The 17965-nt window shown below is 37.5% G+C and overlaps 1 protein-coding gene across 14 annotated transcripts in view; it reads left to right on the forward strand.

Annotated features, from left to right (window-relative positions):
* Plcb4 (phospholipase C beta 4) overlaps nt 1–17965 on the forward strand; it is a 386027-nt gene that overhangs the window by 213506 nt on the left and 154556 nt on the right. For all 14 annotated transcript variants that reach the window (XM_047537208.1, XM_047537209.1, XM_047537192.1 and 11 more), the window contains one exon: nt 6332–6430. In XM_047537208.1, the coding sequence (XP_047393164.1) occupies nt 6347–6430 (84 nt within the window). In that variant the 5' untranslated portion in view covers nt 6332–6346. The remainder of the gene's footprint in view (nt 1–6331; nt 6431–17965) is intronic.

Consider the following 17965-nt stretch of genomic DNA (forward strand, 5'->3'; position numbering starts at 1 on the left):
TTTAACAGAGTTCCCGTGAAACTCTTTACTAAGTAGTGAGTAAGAATCAGTCACAACTGGTATGTATGTACACTCCAGGTTTTAAATTCTGAAGGGGTAAAAACATTTCACAGTTTTATTGGTCTCTTCCTACTCTTTTTTCTTGCCTGGAACTCTGGTGAAAAACATAGACATTTTTTAAAAACTGAGTTTTATGAACAGGAGGTTTTATGTGTTATTGTTTTGTTTTATTTATTTATTTTTTCCAAGGTCATGCTTCTTTTTCTTTAGAGAGAATTTTTCCCCTGAAGACAAAAAACTATGGTAATTTTCTGTGTTTTAGAGTATAGAAAAATATTAAAATAAAAATCATCTAAAATTCCATCACCAAATGTGATACTGTTTATATTTTGTTAGCCTTTCTCCTCTGTAAAAAAAAAAAAAGTGTGTGTTAAATGCCTGTGTTTATAAGCTGTATTCACACACACATATATAGTACCTAACAGTTTGGATCATATTTGCTTTTGTATTTGCCTAACAATATGTTGAGAGTATTTTTATTTGCTTGACACAAGCTGTGAATATTTTTAGAAACTCTTCTAAATTTGCTATTGTTAAGCAATTTGCTATTGTTATAGCATTATTTTCAGTAAGGGTAAGAATATGTAGATGGTATAGTTTATTTAACTGATTTGCTTACTTATGCTCATATAAGACCCATATTTCACTATCATAAAAAACACAATAGTGTCATTGTTCATAGATTTTGTGTTCATTTACTCAGGCTAAGTCCTGCTGGTACAATTACTAAGTCAAAGAGTATGGGCTTTTCAAGGCTATAGAAAAGAATTAGAAAATTATTTTTCACCAGAGTAGACTAGAATGCTTTTCCCCCAACCCCCAGCAGCATTACCTACAAGCATTTCTTAGTCCTCTGCTCCCTATATTCTTTTTGAAAAACTTATTGAATGATTTGAAGAAAATGAAGGTATTTTTAGCAAATGGGGAAAATGATCATTAATGGCACAATATATCAATGTCAAATAAGATTTTTACTTGAGGTAAAGCCATTTGTTTAAAAGCTCTGGATGACCTAATAATGGACTGTTGATCTGTTTTTGGAGAGACAAGGATATCATCTCTAAAGATTGAAGAGCAAGACATTGAAATGTATTTGAGAGAGTCAACTAATTTACTTTCGGTCAGTGAAAATTTTAGCCCAACTTTCTCTGTTCTCAAAAACAATCTTGGTTATTTTAATTATGGGGTCATTTGAGGTCATGGGTTATTTAGTTTAATGAGATTTGCATGGTTGAATGAGGAAGGGATTAATTCATTATGGAACTTCTTTGTTATTAGGTGAAAAGTAAAAGATGAAAGTTACACTTAATAAAATTCATAACTGTGGGCATGGTGCATTTTTATTCAGTTGAAAACTATATGTTATTCAGTGAAAGCAAATGGTTTTACAGGTGAATTCATTAGTTCACATAGAAATAAAAAATGGAGAATGCCTTGGTTGGCTTGGGGGAAGCTGCAGGGTTTATTTAAAATTTATATTTATTGCTAAGAGGTAGTTGTTAAAAAAAGATTTGGAACTCAGGGAAGTATATACTGCAGAAATAATAAGATCTTTGTAGTTCAATAGGGTTTTGGAATAGAAGGGCAGAGTTATGAGAAGTCATTTCTAGATTCCATTTAATTCTGCGCTTTTATTTCCATTGTCCTTTGACTCCCTTGAATGGATGTATGTGAAATGACCATTCCTTTCAGATTAGAGCCATCTCCATTGCATTCCAGATTGGTTTGGCAATTTTCTCGGCCTTTTAGGAAAGAAGTTCAGCTTCAGTTGGCCCTGGAACTGCTATAAAAAAATTACCACAAACTAATAGCTAAAGAGAGCAGCAATTTATTTGGGAGGCTAGTAGGTTGAAGTCCAGGTGTCTTGGGACATGTTCTCTCGAGACTCAGGCCTCTATTCCTGGCCTCCTCCACTTTCTGGTGGTCTCAACATTCCTGACCTGTGACCCTTCAGTCAGCCTCCATTGCCTCCTCTTTTGTCACTGTCCAATCTTCCTCTGCCTCCCTGTTATAAGGACCCTTGTGATGGCATGTAGGGCCACTTTGATGATCCAGGATAGTCCCCATATGAGATCATTAACTTTATCACATCTGCAAAGGTTTTTCTGTAACTCTATAAGGAAACATTCACAGCAATTTACCGCACTTTAGGGTTTGAGCATCTTTGGGGAAGTCATTTATTCAGCCTATCATTATCCACGTACCTCAGATATGCCCGATTTCATGTACTGCCTCCTATTCATTCTGTATCACAAAATGAAGCATCTTTCAAGAAAAAAAAAATTGTTGACTTAAATTTGATGCCTATTGGCCTGGGACATTGTGTGTTGGGGGGACAGGGAATGTTGATCTAGCACATCTGGGATAGGCAGTCTAGTAAATCATAAGCACCATTTTATAGATCTAGAAGCACTTTTGTAATGTTGTTATTAGTACATTAGCGTTATTCATAACAGTGAGGTTCATTTTGTTAGAATCATACATGCATGAAATATTGTTTGCTCCATTTCAGTTCCCAGTGCTTCTTCCCCCTCTCTACTCCCTTCTGCTACTCTGCTTATCTTCCCTCTATTATTTGTTGGCTTTTTTATTGGTGTTTCATAGATATACACAAAGATGGAATTTTCTGTGGTATATTCATGTATGTGCCTAGCATAACTTTGTCAATTTCATTCCACGGTTCCTCTCTTTTCCAGTGCTTCTCCTTACCCCTCAATCCCTTTCCTCTACCCCATTGATTTTCCCTCCATTTTTGTGGAATCTGCCCCCCCCCACCTTTTTTATTTTTTCCTTAGTTTGACTCTAGCTTCTACATATGAGAGAAAACACTGAACCTTGACTTTGTGTCTGACTTATTTGTCATAACACGATGGGTTCCATCCATTTACAAGCAATGCCATAATTTCATGCTTCATTATTGGCAGAGTGAAGGTGGGACGTAAACACAATGAAGTTTTATTCAGTCATTATGTATTTTTAAATCACCTTAGAGGTCTAGTGGCACAGCAGGTATGAAGATGCAGGGTCAAGTAGCACAAAAACCTAAATGACTATGTCACAGGAAAGCAGGGTGCCGAAACTCCAAACCTTGGCTCTTGTGTTCCAGTGAAATTTAAAATCAGACACTAAAAGCCATGCAAGAGAACTTTAAGATAAGTGAAGGTAAAGAGAAAGTGAAGGGAGAGTGAAGTAGAAGAAAAGTCAGGCTTAAGCAGGGAGCACTCTCAAGAGAGAGAGAGTGGATCGTCTCTGAACAGAGAATGACAAAGGAGACAATACTATCTCCAAATTTGTTACTGTGTGAAGCTTACCAGGAGAACTGGGGATCACCTTCTGCACTCTTTGTCAATCAGGTGTTCAACTCCTCCTTCACATTGTGCTGTGGAGTTTTTGACCTTAGTTGGTTCTCTTTGGAACTGTCATGGTGGCCATCCTATTTAGAGGGGCTTCATCTACAAGTCAGTCCCACATTAATGTGGGCACTGGGGTCAGCAGCTGGTCAGAAGTTGCCTTAGTGCACTTGCACTATTGGAACTCTTCCTTCCCAGACAACTGGAGACACTTACAGCCATAATTCCTAAGTTCACATCAACCTCAATGGACCCTGTCAAGAGATAGTTTCATTAATCCTTTTCTCTTGAAGTGTTTTACAAATAGCTCCCTTGCTTTTATTTGTTTTCTACAGATTAACTGCCACCATTTGATTTCTTAAGATAGTTTAAAGAAGGACCCTAAAGTAATTTAATGAACACTTTATGACCTTACCATGCATTTCCATCACTTGCTACTACCTAGCAGCTTCTCCTCCTTGGTTGACTCCAGCTGAACAGATGGAAGCCCATCTTCTTGGGTGATGTGCATAGTGTTTATGCTGCTTGAATATCTTTTTTCTTGTACCAGGGATTGAACACAGGAACACTCAGCCACTGAGCCACATCCCCAGCCCTATTTTGTATTTTTATTTAAAAACAGGGTCTCACTGAGTTGCTTAGTGCCTCACTTTTGCTGAGATTGGCATTGAACTCTCCAACCTCCTGCCTCAGCCTCCCCAGCTGCTGGGATTATAGGCGTGTGCCACCATGCCTGGCTTGTTTCTTGAATATCTGATCTTTCAACAACCCATCTTAGCTCCCTTGTGCTCCTCCTAACTCTTTGAATGCCTCATCATCTTCTTTATAAGGAGCCTTATGTCATTTATTATGAAATAAAGCCACCTAGGACTCCCCTTCTCTCTGGTTCCCGTTCTATCAAACTCTGCTGCCCAGGGAGTTTTTCCTCTGTAACCAGTGCAATAACTAATCCGTTCAGTTGCATAAGAATCTAGAAACAATGAGACTATTTAAAAGCCCATTGGCCCCCTTCCAGTAACGGCTCATGGTGTTTACACTGGAAAGGATGCTGGGCTATCTATCAATTCTTTGACTGTGTAAATCCCCCTTTACTTCCTGGGTCCCTCCAGAGGGCTGCTCCCTTCCTCTCTATGGTGAGGTGGTGTTCTTGAAGTGGGTGAGGAGGCAATGAATGCTAAAGTATCCTGTGAGCATGGCCTTACAGGACAAGCTGGAGGATTAAAGAAGAGGAACTTTTGACAGAACCTGGTGAAAGCATTTTGTAATTAGCTGTGGGTGAGGAATTTGGATAATTGCAAAAAGGATGTAGTTGTAGAGTGGTCAGTCCCCCCGCCCACCCCCATGAATGCCTTTAAAAAGAAGTATCTGTCCCTTTAACTTTCTCTGAAGTTGGTTGGACTATGAGATATACCTTCATTTGTGCCCATTTTTAAATCAGTGACTCAGATTAAACTTTTAAATATGATTGACTGGGTCAGCATTTTCTAATCTCTTGGTCATAGTTGTACCATCTAATAAAACAAATCAAACTATCCTTAGTGTCAGGTCCTGGGAAGCATCACAGAAAATAGCTTTCCCTTCCCCAGTTTCAAATTGGAAAAAAAAAAGGGGGGGGGGGACACTTTAATATTATTTTTCCGAAATGCCTCTTGTTTTGAACCCAAAACTCTGGAAAAAAGAAAAAAATTCAAGTATTTCCCTACTCCGCTGCAGATCTCCTTTAGAGAATAGAGTCTAAATCCATTATCCTCCAAATCCTAAATCCTTCCATCAGCCTCTGTATCTGCCAGAGTCCTTCACATAATAAGACCATTTTGATGAAATTGGTACCCAAGAGGTAGATGAATATTTTAGTAGCAAGAATAGCAGTGATGTCTGAAAAGCATCATGTACTGGGTACTTCTGTTGATCCTGGGAGAACCAGAGCTAACCCAACGAACAATGATACACATGGATAAAAGCTTTCTTTTTATCTTTGATACAAGCTTTTTATATCAGATGCCTCTTGTTGCTATTCCTTTGAAAATGAAACCAAAGAGAAAAATTTAAAGGGATGATTGGCAAGAATGAGAACATCACAGAACACATAAAGGTCAGCAGAGGAGTGATGTTTTGCCATTGTTTTCTGCAGTCTGCCAAATCAAGGAGGCCAGTGCATTGTTTCCTTGTTGATTTATTTTAGATTGGGGCTGGAAATTAAATCCAGGGCCTCACACATGAAACATATGTTTGAATACTGAGCTACAACCTCAGCCTTCACCATGTTATTTTTTAATAATATATATTAAAAACAAATATATATATAATACATTAAAAATAAGAATATATATATAATATACATTTCTTATTTTCATATATATATATATTTATACACACACACACAAACACACACACACATATATATATATATATGTACTACAGATTGAACCCAAGGACACTGAGATATATCCCTGCCCCTTTGTATTTTTTATTTTGAGACAGGATCTTGCTATGTTGCTTAGGGCCTCACTGAACAGCTGAGACTGGTGTTGAACTTGTCATCCATCCTCAGCCTCTGGAGTCCCTAGGACTACAGGCATGCACCACCAAGCCTGGCACCATCTTGTTTTCTAATCTGTCATTTATGCTGACTTTTAGCTCTCCTGTGTTTGTTTATTGAGGATCTGCAGGACCATTTTTCTCTGCAGATCTGTTTTACAGCATGAATTGTATAAATGATGATTTCTCTCCAGGTTTAAAGACTAGAAGAAAAGTTGGGGTCAGACAAAGGGAAGGAAAAAACAAAAAGACCATTTATGATTTTATTTCACATATTTATAGAAAAACCTTTGCAAACACATAAATGTGAAGTGGTTAACATTGGATGGCCTCTTGTGTTTTAATGTCATACACTAATGAAATACTCTTTTTTTTATTTTTAGGTCTTGAATATCATCATGGCCAAACCTTATGAATTTAACTGGCAAAAGGAAGTTCCTTCCTTTTTGCAAGAAGGAGCAGTTTTTGACAGATATGAAGAGGTAAAGAAGTGTTATTAATCTTTTCACTCAAAACATTCTAATTGTTATTTAACTTTAATTACATTTTTGAGTAAATATGCTTTGACAAAAGTAAGAACATCTGAGAGATTTTTAAGTTGAAATAGTTAGAGGGAAGTTATGAGATGTAATAATAATGATTCTATAATTTATTGAGTACTCATCCTGTGCCAGATATAATCATGACAATCCGGTAATTTATTGAGTGCTCACCAAGTGCCAGACGACTTTCTAAACATTTTGTGTATATTATTTATTTAATTCCTCAACAACAATCTTACAAGGTTGATACTGTTATCCTGATTTTACAGATGGGTTTCATGGAGTAAGGTTTTGCTTAAGTTTTTGGCTACCTTTCCTTATAACCTTTCCATTTGTTATAAGTGTAACAGTGCTGTGACTTTGTGCTAGTCATTTGCTTTGTTCATTTCATTGCACAGACCTTTTTGACCAAGGCTTTGCATGCCCTGCTTCTGTCATATTTAATTCTGTCCTCACAAGGTATCAAGGACTCCAGGGTTCCCACAGAACGGGGGCTTTGGCCACTAATCTGCTTGGCAGGGCAGGATAGGTGAGGTGAAACCTCTTTGCATTGTAGATATGTTGTTCTTGAACTTGAGAGAACTAGAGGAGGGTTATGTCATGGAACTGGTGTTGCCTTTAAGGTAAAGTAAAAAGTAAGACTTCCTAAAATCATTAAAACCATTTAGAGTCAGTGTTTCCTTTTAAAATCAGTGCAATGGCTGGGCTTGGTGGTACATGCCTGTAATTCCAGCATTTTGAGGGGCTAATGCAGGAGGGATAGCAAGTTTGAGGCCAGCCTGAGCAACTGAAAAAATATGAAAAAATAAAAACAACTGGTAATGTATATAGAGTCCTCATGCATTCAATCCACAAATACAGTGTGGAAAAAAAAAAAAAAGGAAGAAAGAAAGAAAAAGAAAAATATCATTGAGATGCTTATGTGGCCTGATTGGCCAGCTGTCCCCAAGATTGATTGTCAGATGCAGAAGCTACCTTTCTGTGAGGGGTTCTGGAGGCTGACATGACTGAGGACTGTTGATTTGATTTTCCAGTATGCATCATAGTAGATATATATGTTAGTTGCTTTTTTTTGTTGTTGTTGTTTGTTTGTTTGTTTTAAATACTGGGCCTTGAACCCAGGGCCTCACATATACTAAGCAAGTGCTCTACCACTTAGTCACATCCCCAGCCCCTTCCAGTTTTTTTTTTTGTTTTTAATTTTGTTTTGTTTTTTGAGATAGGGTCTTGCTAAGTTGCACAGGCTAGCCCCAAACTTGCAATTCTCCTGCCTCAGCCTCTGAGCATCTGGGTATACAGACATGAGCCATGACACTTGGCATAATAGTGACTTTTTAAGTAAACAAAATTGAAAAGGCAAAAGGTGGGCAAGATGAGGTCACTGTTCCTTGTGTTGAAATAAAATATTAAAGAGACACCTATTCATGTGCCTAAAATGTTGCCACCACCAGGAAATAAAAGCTAACTGCATTTTGCTATAAGAAGGAACAAAATAATATTCTTTTACCTAGTCATCTTGTTACTTCTCCTTTTAAAATGCCTCCATGACTTTTCACTGTAGGATAAAGGAAACTCCTCAATGAACTCCAAAGCCTTACAGAATTTGCCTTCTATGGAATTACCACAGACTTGTTTACCTCCAATTTCATACACATGTCCTCTGCATTAACCTTAGCAAACCACTTAAAATCCCCTCATGAACTTTTCTCTCACATACCTGTGTAACTGCTCTCTGTTCCTGAGATGTACTTTTCCTATTTGTTTTACTGGCAAACTGCTTCTCATCCTTCAGAACCCAGATGAGAAATCTCTTCTGTGATATATTTCTTGACCCATACAGCAAGAGATATCTCTATGTCCTACTACTACCTACCCTCACACACATTATACCTCCTTTGCATTTTATTTAATATTTCTGTCTCTCGTATGCTACCTTTCTGGAAGTCAAGGACAGTATTTTACTTATCTTTCAGTAATTTATCCATCAGTGGCAAAATATCTGTAACTGCCAAACTTTGAAGATGTTTAGCATCAACAGGATTTTACATATAATTTGTTCTAATCCAGTCTGGTTTTTGTTGTGGTTTTTTTTTTTTTTTTTTTTTTTTTTTTGTTCATTTCTTTCCTTCCTTCTTTCCATCCTCCCATCTCCCTCCTCCCTCTCTCTTTCCTTCTCTGCCTCCATTTTTGTTAGAGATGGAATCCAGGGCTTTGCACATGCTAAGCATACATTCCACTACTGAACTATACCTCTGACTATTCATTTTCTTGATAATTGAAATGGAGAGAAGATTTAATAATCCTGATAATCCCATGTGTGGATCTGAGCTTCAACAGATTCAAAACATTAGTGTATACCATATGAAATACTTTTAAATAAAAATGATCACTATCAATCATCATGTACAGTTCACACCTAATACAAAGTAAATTATTGCAGTTATCTACTCATATTCACTATATACTTGGCAAAGAAGGCCAAAAACTGAGAAGTATGTTCAAGTCTTTTTCCCAGGTAAACTAGGTCTAGGTTGGGTATCACTGTCACCACAATGACAGTCGGGGAGAAAAAGTGTACATTTCCCCACCCATTGCTAGGCAATAGCTGAGACCCTATAACAAAATACAGATTAACAAGAAAAATGCATACAGACTTATTTAAGTTTGCCATGCAAACTTATTTGCATGGCATGAGGGTCTTCATAAATGAAGACTCAAAGGAGCAGGGAAACTGGGTACTCTCATGCTTAGTCTGGTTGGATACTCAGGCAGAAGTGTGACTGGACAAAGGGGAGGAGATCAAATAATAAACTGGGAGGAACTTAGCAATTGCAGCCTGTTTGTTCTGATTCTTCTCTGTGTCCCCAAGTTCTCAAAGAACATCCCCTTGCATAAAAGGAGGATCCCACTGAACTGAGGGTCTTATGGAAGGCCAGCTAGGTTTTTATGGTTTGCTTCAGGGTAGATGGCAGTGAGAGGAAGGCCAAGTGACCTTCCTGCTTCTACTCTTGTTGTCTCAAATGCCAAGGTGCCATATTTTGAAGTAGTGTGTCCTGAACCCCATCAAGGGTCATAGTTCTTTAGTATGAACTGGTGTGCAATGGTCTGTTCCAGAATCTATTCAGGACCAAAAAGATTCACAGTTTCCTAAGACAGTTTTCCAGGCTCTTGGAATCTATAGGATAGTTTTGAAAATACTGCATGGCATCTAATAATTCAGATGTCATTTGGAAGAGACTAAATAAAAACACTGACTAAGTGTCTCTCCTACTATAATGTAAGCAAATACAGAGAAAACTTACTTTTCTTTGTAAATCAAGTGAAATATGATTTGATGAACTTTAGGTTCACCATTGGAATCCTTTTCATTTCTTGTGATTTTTTTTTCCCTTGGTTCTGCATCCTCATAGCTGATATTGAGAAAATACTGGTTAGTTGTACTTCCAAAGGCATTTGTGCTTCTTGCAGGTTCCTCTGAAAACAAGGTAAAGTTAGGAGGAAAAAAACCTTGAACAAGTATTAAATATAATGTAACTGAGCTTTCAACTTTCTGGAGTGCTGTTTGCTACAATTTTAAGCAAACAAGTTTTAACTTTATAAACACATCTCTTCCTATGACATTTCAAACCAAAATGTCAAATAATATTTCAGTCTGGTTGACGGCCAGCTTTTGTTGTTTCCCAATCTTATAACATGAAATTCATTAAAGTCACAGCGTTCAAATATTCAGTTGTAAAAATGTAAGCAGAAAAGATGTTTCTAGAGTTTGTGTATAAATAGCACTAAGAGATGCCAGCTGATAACTAGGAGGAAGAACAGGAATTAGAGAAAACAAAACCCAAGCATCTCAGAGTGCCATAGCAAAGGGACAGTCTTCTGAAGGGGCATAAGGGCAGAGTACTTATCACATGGACATTATATAATAATAACTAATGTTATCATTTCACCAGACTTATCATATGAACATTTAATTATATCCCTCATATTTGTTTTAAGAATGCAAGGGATTGTTTTAAGCAGTGGGCGAGCACTCACCAGATCAGGAAAAACAAGTATTTAATAGCCACTGTTTATTCATTTATTTGTTCATTATCTATCTATCTATCTATCTATCTATCTATCTATTTATTTATTTATTTTAGTGGTAGTAGTGGGGATTGAACCCCAGGGCACTACACCACTGAGCCATATCCCTGGCCCTTTTTATCTTATTTTATTGTGAGGCAGAGAGTCTTGCTAAATTGCCCAGGCTGACCTCAAACGTGCATTCTTCCTATCTGTAGTCATTGGGATTACAGAGATTCCCCACTCTCCTGGATACTTTTTTAGTTTAATGTGTCACTACATGTATTGCATTTAAGCATTATTTTGTTATTTCTGCATTACTGAGGAATTCTTTTGAAGCAGCTAATGTTTCAGAAACTACGTATATAACAGTTTGTGTTGCACACCACTACCAAACCTGTTTTTTTTCCCCCCTAATTCTGCTTAAAGGCAAAATGTATTTTGTTTCCAAAGTAATGTATATTTTTGTTTGTTTGTTTGTTTTTGGTTGCACTGGTGATTGAACTCTGGGCCTTACACGTGCTAGGCAACCAACCACTCTACTATTTTCCTTGGTTCCAAATGTAACTCCCAACTATTAAAAAAAAAAGAAAAAAGAAAAAAAGAACTCTGTTTTAGTCAGCTTTTTTGTCAGTGACCAAAAGACCTGACAAAAACAACTTAGAGGGGGAAATCTTATTCCGACTTATGGTTTCAGTGGTTCAGTTCATGGGTGGTTAACCCCATAGCTCTGGGCCCAAGGTGAGGCAGAACATCATGGTGGAATGTCCTGGATTAGAAAAGAAGGTCAGGGGATGACAGCCAGGGTGCAAAGAAAAAGAGCTCTAATTACTAGGTTCAAAGTATAAACCCTAAAGGCACACCTCCAGTGACCTGCTTCCTCCAACCACACCCGCCTGCCTACAGTTACCACCCAGTTAATCCATGTCAGTGGGTTAATCCACTGATTAGGTTATAACCCTCAAAATCTAATTGTTTCACCTCTGAACATTCTTACCTTGTCTCACATAGGAAATTTGGGGGACACCTCATATCTAAACCGTAATAGTCTCCTTCTTAAGTCAAGGGAGAAAATTCCAGTCCCTTCTCATCCTGAGCCATTTGGGCCCCTTTAACCTCAGATTCTTTCTTCTCAGACCCTCCTGAGCTCTTTCCTCTTGCATCAGTTTGTAGGGTAAGATGTATGCTCAAACAAAATTTAAAAAGAGCTTTATCCTTAAGTAAAAGGCGGTGATCGTATGTTAGCATTTTCTCAGCAGAACTTTCTTCAGTGTTTGACCTTGTCTGAATCTGTACTGCCCATGACAGGAGCCACTAGCCAGTAGGCTTGACTATTTAGCACTTGAAATGTGGCTAGTGGAACCAAGCAACTGAGCTTAATTTTGTTTCACTTTAATTGAATTATTTAAATTTACATAGCTACATGCCTGGATGATCTAGATAATCAGCACAGACTTACAACCAGGTTTAAAACTACCATCTCCTTTCCCAAAGCAAAGAAATCATTCTCAGATCTCTTCCTAGGAATCGATAGCTTTCACCAGCCATTTCTTCTTGATGGCAGTCAGAACAGAGATTAAATGTTTTATAGAAGACTTATATCATTCACAAGTCTCTTCATATCACAAGTTCCAGCTCGGGCTGCCCCTTTTCTCACTCGTGGGGCTTTATTGTATCTGAGGTGAGCTGCCAAGTCCTTTTTCAGTGTCAAAGGACAAAAATTACAATAAATCTTAATTAGCTTTAGTTTTGATTTTTTTTTTTTTTTTTACAGTATTGGGTATTGAACCAAGGGCACTCTACCACTGAGCTACATCCCCAACCCTTAATATTTTTATTTATTTATTTTTTATTTTGAGAGAGGGTCTCACTAAGTTGCTGAGGCTGGCTCAAACTTGAGATTCTCTTGCCTCAGTCTCCTGAGTTGCTGGAACTAGCTTTACTTTTGACTCTAGAAGCAGGTAACACTTCATTTCATAAAATAGAACAAGGGTTCCAATGAGCTCAGGAGATGAAGTTAGTTTTATAGACAGAAAAAGGATAAAGAAAGGAGAAACAAAGAATGGAAAAGGAATCACTCATTTCAAAGTTACTTTCCTTATAAGGTCGCTATAGGGAGAGAGAACAATCAGTGGACAAATAACTGATTGGGTAACTTCAGGGTCCTTTTCTTTTTTATTCATTTTCCTTTTTTATTCTCATTTTTAACTTTTAGGAATCAGGGAATAACACACATACAGTAAGTTTATGCAGTGTGATTTTTTTTCCATATTTTATTGGTGCATTATAGTTGTACATAATGGGATTTGATGTTACATGTACACTCTATGACAATATAATTTGGTCAATATCATTCCCCAGTATTTTCCCTTTCTTTCTTCTCCCTCCCCACAATCAGCATTCTGTTTTTATGTAAGGATTAAAACAAAGGGAATTTCATTGAAATTCCTGAGTTCAATTCCTGGTACCCACCCCAAAGAAAGTAAATCCCAGAGTCCTAGTAAATGGGTCACTTGTGAAAATTCCCCAGATTCCACAAATGACCACCTTGTGTTTCTGACAAAGCCATTTTCTTTTTGGTAATAGTCAAAAGAATAAATTAAGGGCTTTCCTCTTTTTCCATTTGACTACCTTTCATATAATGCTTTTCTCCAGTGAGTATATCAGGGTTAAATATTTAGAATGTATACAGTTGCTCCAAGAAAAGAAACTGGCAAATTCTTCTGAGGTGCTGAGCAATTAAACAGACCTACAGTGCCTACTGGAATTATAGAACATAAGCAAAGATTAATGAGGCCCAAAAATGTAGGGTCCCACAGCCTCCAAGCAACATGCAAGGTGTCTCATAGCTTTCTCTATGTTGAACAGCTGCCCATTTCCAAGGCAAGCAAAATTGGAATGTTCCTGCTTAGATTTAGAAAAACATTTGATAAAAACCATGACAAAGAAATTAGCCTTAAATAAATGCCCTCAACTATATTTTTTGATCTCTAGATCATGATAGTTGTTCTTGACTTCTGTCCTAGAATTCAGAATATACCTCAGTGGGTATGTGTATTCTAAGTCTGTTTCTTAATTTCCTTCCAAATCTAGGAGAGCAAGGATCTAGTTCTTATACATAGTCTATTTATCAGGATCATCAGTCAAAATAGAAGACATGTCACAACTTTTTTTCATTTCTCTGGTATATCTGGGACTAAGAAGGAGTAGAATGCATCTGGTGGCCAGGAGCTTTGAAGGTTTGCAATAACTTTATGAAGGAAACGATAACTGCAATGAAAAAAGATTTTTTTTCACATTGATTCTAGATTTGTGGTTGTTAACATTAACCAAATAATTGTCCAAAGAGGAGATGGGAAACTTGATCTTAATTTTATATAGTTGTAGGGGCATACAAAAACTGCATGTTAACACATTGTTAGCAAAACTTTATTTAATGTGTCTTTTCTTGTTCTCAGAAATGGGAACTTCTTAGAGAGAACTCTGAAGTGTTTTTAGCCCCCTTTTATGTAACTTTTAATTTAGGATTCTTGCATGTTCAAATTCAGTTCAGTATTTTCAGATTACCTGACTCCTTTCCATAAACATTGACTAAACTCAAACTGCTGAACTGTAAAATAATACAGAGAACTTTAGTGCTTGAAAAAAAAAAAAAAAAGAATAGAATTGTACCACTTTACTTGTATTTACACTAAAGGATACTTATGGGGCTAGGGATGTTGCTCCATGGTAGAACACTAGCCTAGTATGTACCAGGCCCTGGATTCGAACCCCATCACTGGAAAATAAAATAAAATAAGGAAAGAAAAAACGTAAAGTTGCTTACAGAGCTATCATGATAATGTTAGCTATTACTTTTTCAATTTGTAGGATCACCCAAAAAATAGACAAAATATTTAATTATTATTTTTTTTGAAAAATTAACTTTACATGTTGGAATGTAGAAGTGACTGGAAAAATGAGGAAAAACCAGAGGGTTTATATGCTCTGTGATAGATAAGGTTGATAGTCGATGGTGCATGACATAAAGCATATATCTACTATTTTAAAGTATAAAAGGAGGCAATCACAAAATAAAAAATAATATAATTTCAAAACTTGTAGTATGGGGCAAAAAAGTAATAAAAATGAGTTGAACAGACATAAATTTCTATATTTTAGAAAGAACCTATGAACCTATTAGTTCAGTACTGTCTATTTTGCCTTGAGCTGGTTTTCAGGCTCTAGTCCCTACAAGAATTGGATATTTAAAACAAACAAAAGGTTTTGGCACACTTTATTACCACCAAAGTAAGTACAGGCTTCTCAGTCTGAAACTCCAGGCCTGCAACATGTGGCCCTGAACCCTCTCCAACTTCCACCCCTCCTCTCTTCTCCACAACCTTGTTGTAATGCGGAAGGTGATGGAATGTATGTCTTATAAGAGAGGAAGGGGCAGTAGCTTGAGGAGACTAACACAGAAAAACTCAGAGAGGAGTACTCTTTTGGACTCAGTCTTGACTGACAAGTTGATTCACCAATCAAAACACAGCAAAGATGATGGGCCAGGCCAAAGGTTGTGCAAGGGTCTGGGTGTGACCCTTGCACAACCTTACACTAGAGAAAATGATTTGCCCAGCTGGGGCAGAGAGTATGTTGTGGAGTGCAGAAGCTGAAGCTGCAGATATGGACACTGCCTGAACTGTAAATGACTTTACTTTCCAACCCAGTGCTTTGGCATTGAATCTTGAAAGCTGTTAGGGAGCCTTTGCTGGGTTTTCGGCAGTGAAGTGGTAAGACCCAGATGATGAATGCAAAGTGGGCATGATTAGATTCCTCAAGCCATTAGTCTGGGGGTGTAGAGGTAGGGTCAAAGGTGGGATTAAAGTGACACCAAATTTTTTGTTTTGTTTTAAATGTTCAGTTCTAGTCCAGACTAAAACTTAAAAAGAGAATGATGGCAAGACAGACAGTAATGGAACTAATTAGTCACCTGTGGAAAGGGGACAGTTGGTCAGATATTGTATTAGTCAGAGTTCTCTAGAGGAACACAATCAACAGGAAGTATGATTATAAAAAGAGGATTTATTACACAACCAGAAGCTGTATAGTCCACAATGACTGTCTGCAGCTGGAGAGCTGGAAGAACCAGCAGCTGCGCAGTCTAAGACACAGAAACCCCAGAACAAGAAAGATCAACAGTGCTACCCTAGTCTGAGACCAAGGCTTCTGGAAACTACCTGGAGAATCACTGACAGAGTCTGCTTTGGAAGAGTGAAGAAATGAGAGTCCAATGTCCTCAGAGGATCCATGCAGCAATCAAGAACCCATTCAAGAAGAGCCAAGCTTGCATCTGCATCTGCTTCCTTGTTCTTTCAACTTTTTTTTTTTTTTTTTTTTTTTTTCAGTACTGGGGATCGAACTCAGGGCCTTGTGCTTGCGAGGCAAGCACTCTACCAGCTGAGCTATCTCCCCAGCCCCTTCTTTCAACTTTTATTCCATCCAAGTCACCATCCTATTTGGTGGTACTGCCCAGGCTTAGGGAGGGTTTCCACTTCAGTTCACTATCCCACGTTCTACTCATTCCTAGACACACCCTCATGGACACACCCAGAAGCCTCTTAATCATCAGCATCCCTTAATCCAATCAAGGTGACGATTCAAATTAACCATTACAGATAATATAGAGAAATAGAGGAGTTTTTGAATGTGGGGATGAATTAAAGGGTCTCTCTCTGTCTCTCTGTCTCTCTCTCTTTGGTCCTGGGAATTGAATCCAGGGCCTCATGCATGCTAGGCAGAGTGCTCTATCACTGAACTATATTCTTAGTCCAAGGTTGGGATCTCTGACCCAGAAAGCTGGGCAGCCCTGGTGAAAGACAAAAAATAATGCAGGACAAGGGAAACCTTCATGGAAGCACCTTACGTTGCTTTTAAACCTTAAAATGGGGAAAAACTAAAACCGAAAACGATGATATCATTGTATCTTCTGTAGCACATAAGAAACATTTGCCTATAATAGAAATCACAGTGGTATTAGTTAAAAAATAAGTTCAGCAGAAAGGGAATTGGATCACACAATAAACCATCTGAGAGGATGAACAAGTGACTCTTTCCCCTCCGTCATCAGCTCCCAGGGTGACTGTTGGCATCCCCATAGGATTGAAAAATGGGGTCCTCAAGGTCTTCTTCACTCAGTCCTGCAGTGGTTAATGCTATATTCTCAGGGAAGAAGGATGTTTTTGTAATATTGAAATACTCTTTTAAGTAGAGGTGTTCTATACCAAACAGTTATTTTAGATGTTTATAGCAAGATTTTGTGGTGAGTCACCCTACTTCTTATCATGGGAATATGAGATAAACTCAGTTATCTAAAGGCTGAGGTTTGGACCCCAGTCAGTTCCCTAAATCTCAGCCTCCCCCTTGTCTGCACATTAGTTATCACCTGGAGAGCTTTTGCAAATACTGATATCTGCTTTCTCCTCAGATATTATCTAATTGTTCTGTTTGGAGCTGAGGCATTGTTATTTTCTGTTAAATCTGTCTATGCAATCTAATATGCAGTTAAGGTTGAGAACTGTTGGATTAAAGATTATCTGTTGGAATATTGTTTATGCTGATCTAAGAGTATGTTATTGATCACACCTAGTGAGAAATGATATTGAGGATTTGTCTGGTTGAATCGAAAGCCTGTACATGGCCTTTTGTGGTGGCATACCCCTGTAGTCCTAGCAACTTGCGAGGCTGAGAGGCAGGAGGATTGCAAGTTAGAGCCTAGCCTGTGCAACCTGGCAAAACCATGTCTCAAAATAAAAAAAATAAAAAATAAAAAAAATAAAAAAAAAAAACAAGGAACAGGGATGTAGTTCAGTGTTAGGATATTTGCTGCTTGTGGGAGACTCTGGGTTGGATTCCCAGCACTACAAAAAAATAAAAAATGTCTGTTTATGAAGAAAGATTTGAACAAATAAATAAATAAATAATTTAACAGAATATTATAATTAGGGGTAACAGTGCATTTGTATATATTTATCTCTGCATATCACCATATATTGCATATGAATTATTTTATTAAAGTTATTACGCTACAACAAATAATTACAGCTTAGCAGTGTTAAATAATATTGAGTCAGATATGCACTTTTTTTTAATCAGAGCCAGCAGAATTTACATCAGTTTTTAATTATAAGTTACTGAAATAACAAATGAGAAAGCAGTTTTCTAGATGAAATTTAGAGTAGGTTGGAAAATATAGAAGGGTTTCTTTTTTAAAAAAATGCATTATCCATTTCAAGTAAAGTGGGACATATTCACTTAAACTGTTGTACCAGTGGCTGTTCAGCAAGGCCAAGATAAACAAAATCTCAGTGACCAAGACCAAGTCTTAGTCCTTGAGGACTCAGTTCAATGGCAGGAGATGAGCAATACATC

The sequence above is a fragment of the Sciurus carolinensis genome, chromosome 2 (assembly GCF_902686445.1).
Source record: "Sciurus carolinensis chromosome 2, mSciCar1.2, whole genome shotgun sequence".
Lineage (NCBI taxonomy): Eukaryota > Metazoa > Chordata > Mammalia > Rodentia > Sciuridae > Sciurus > Sciurus carolinensis.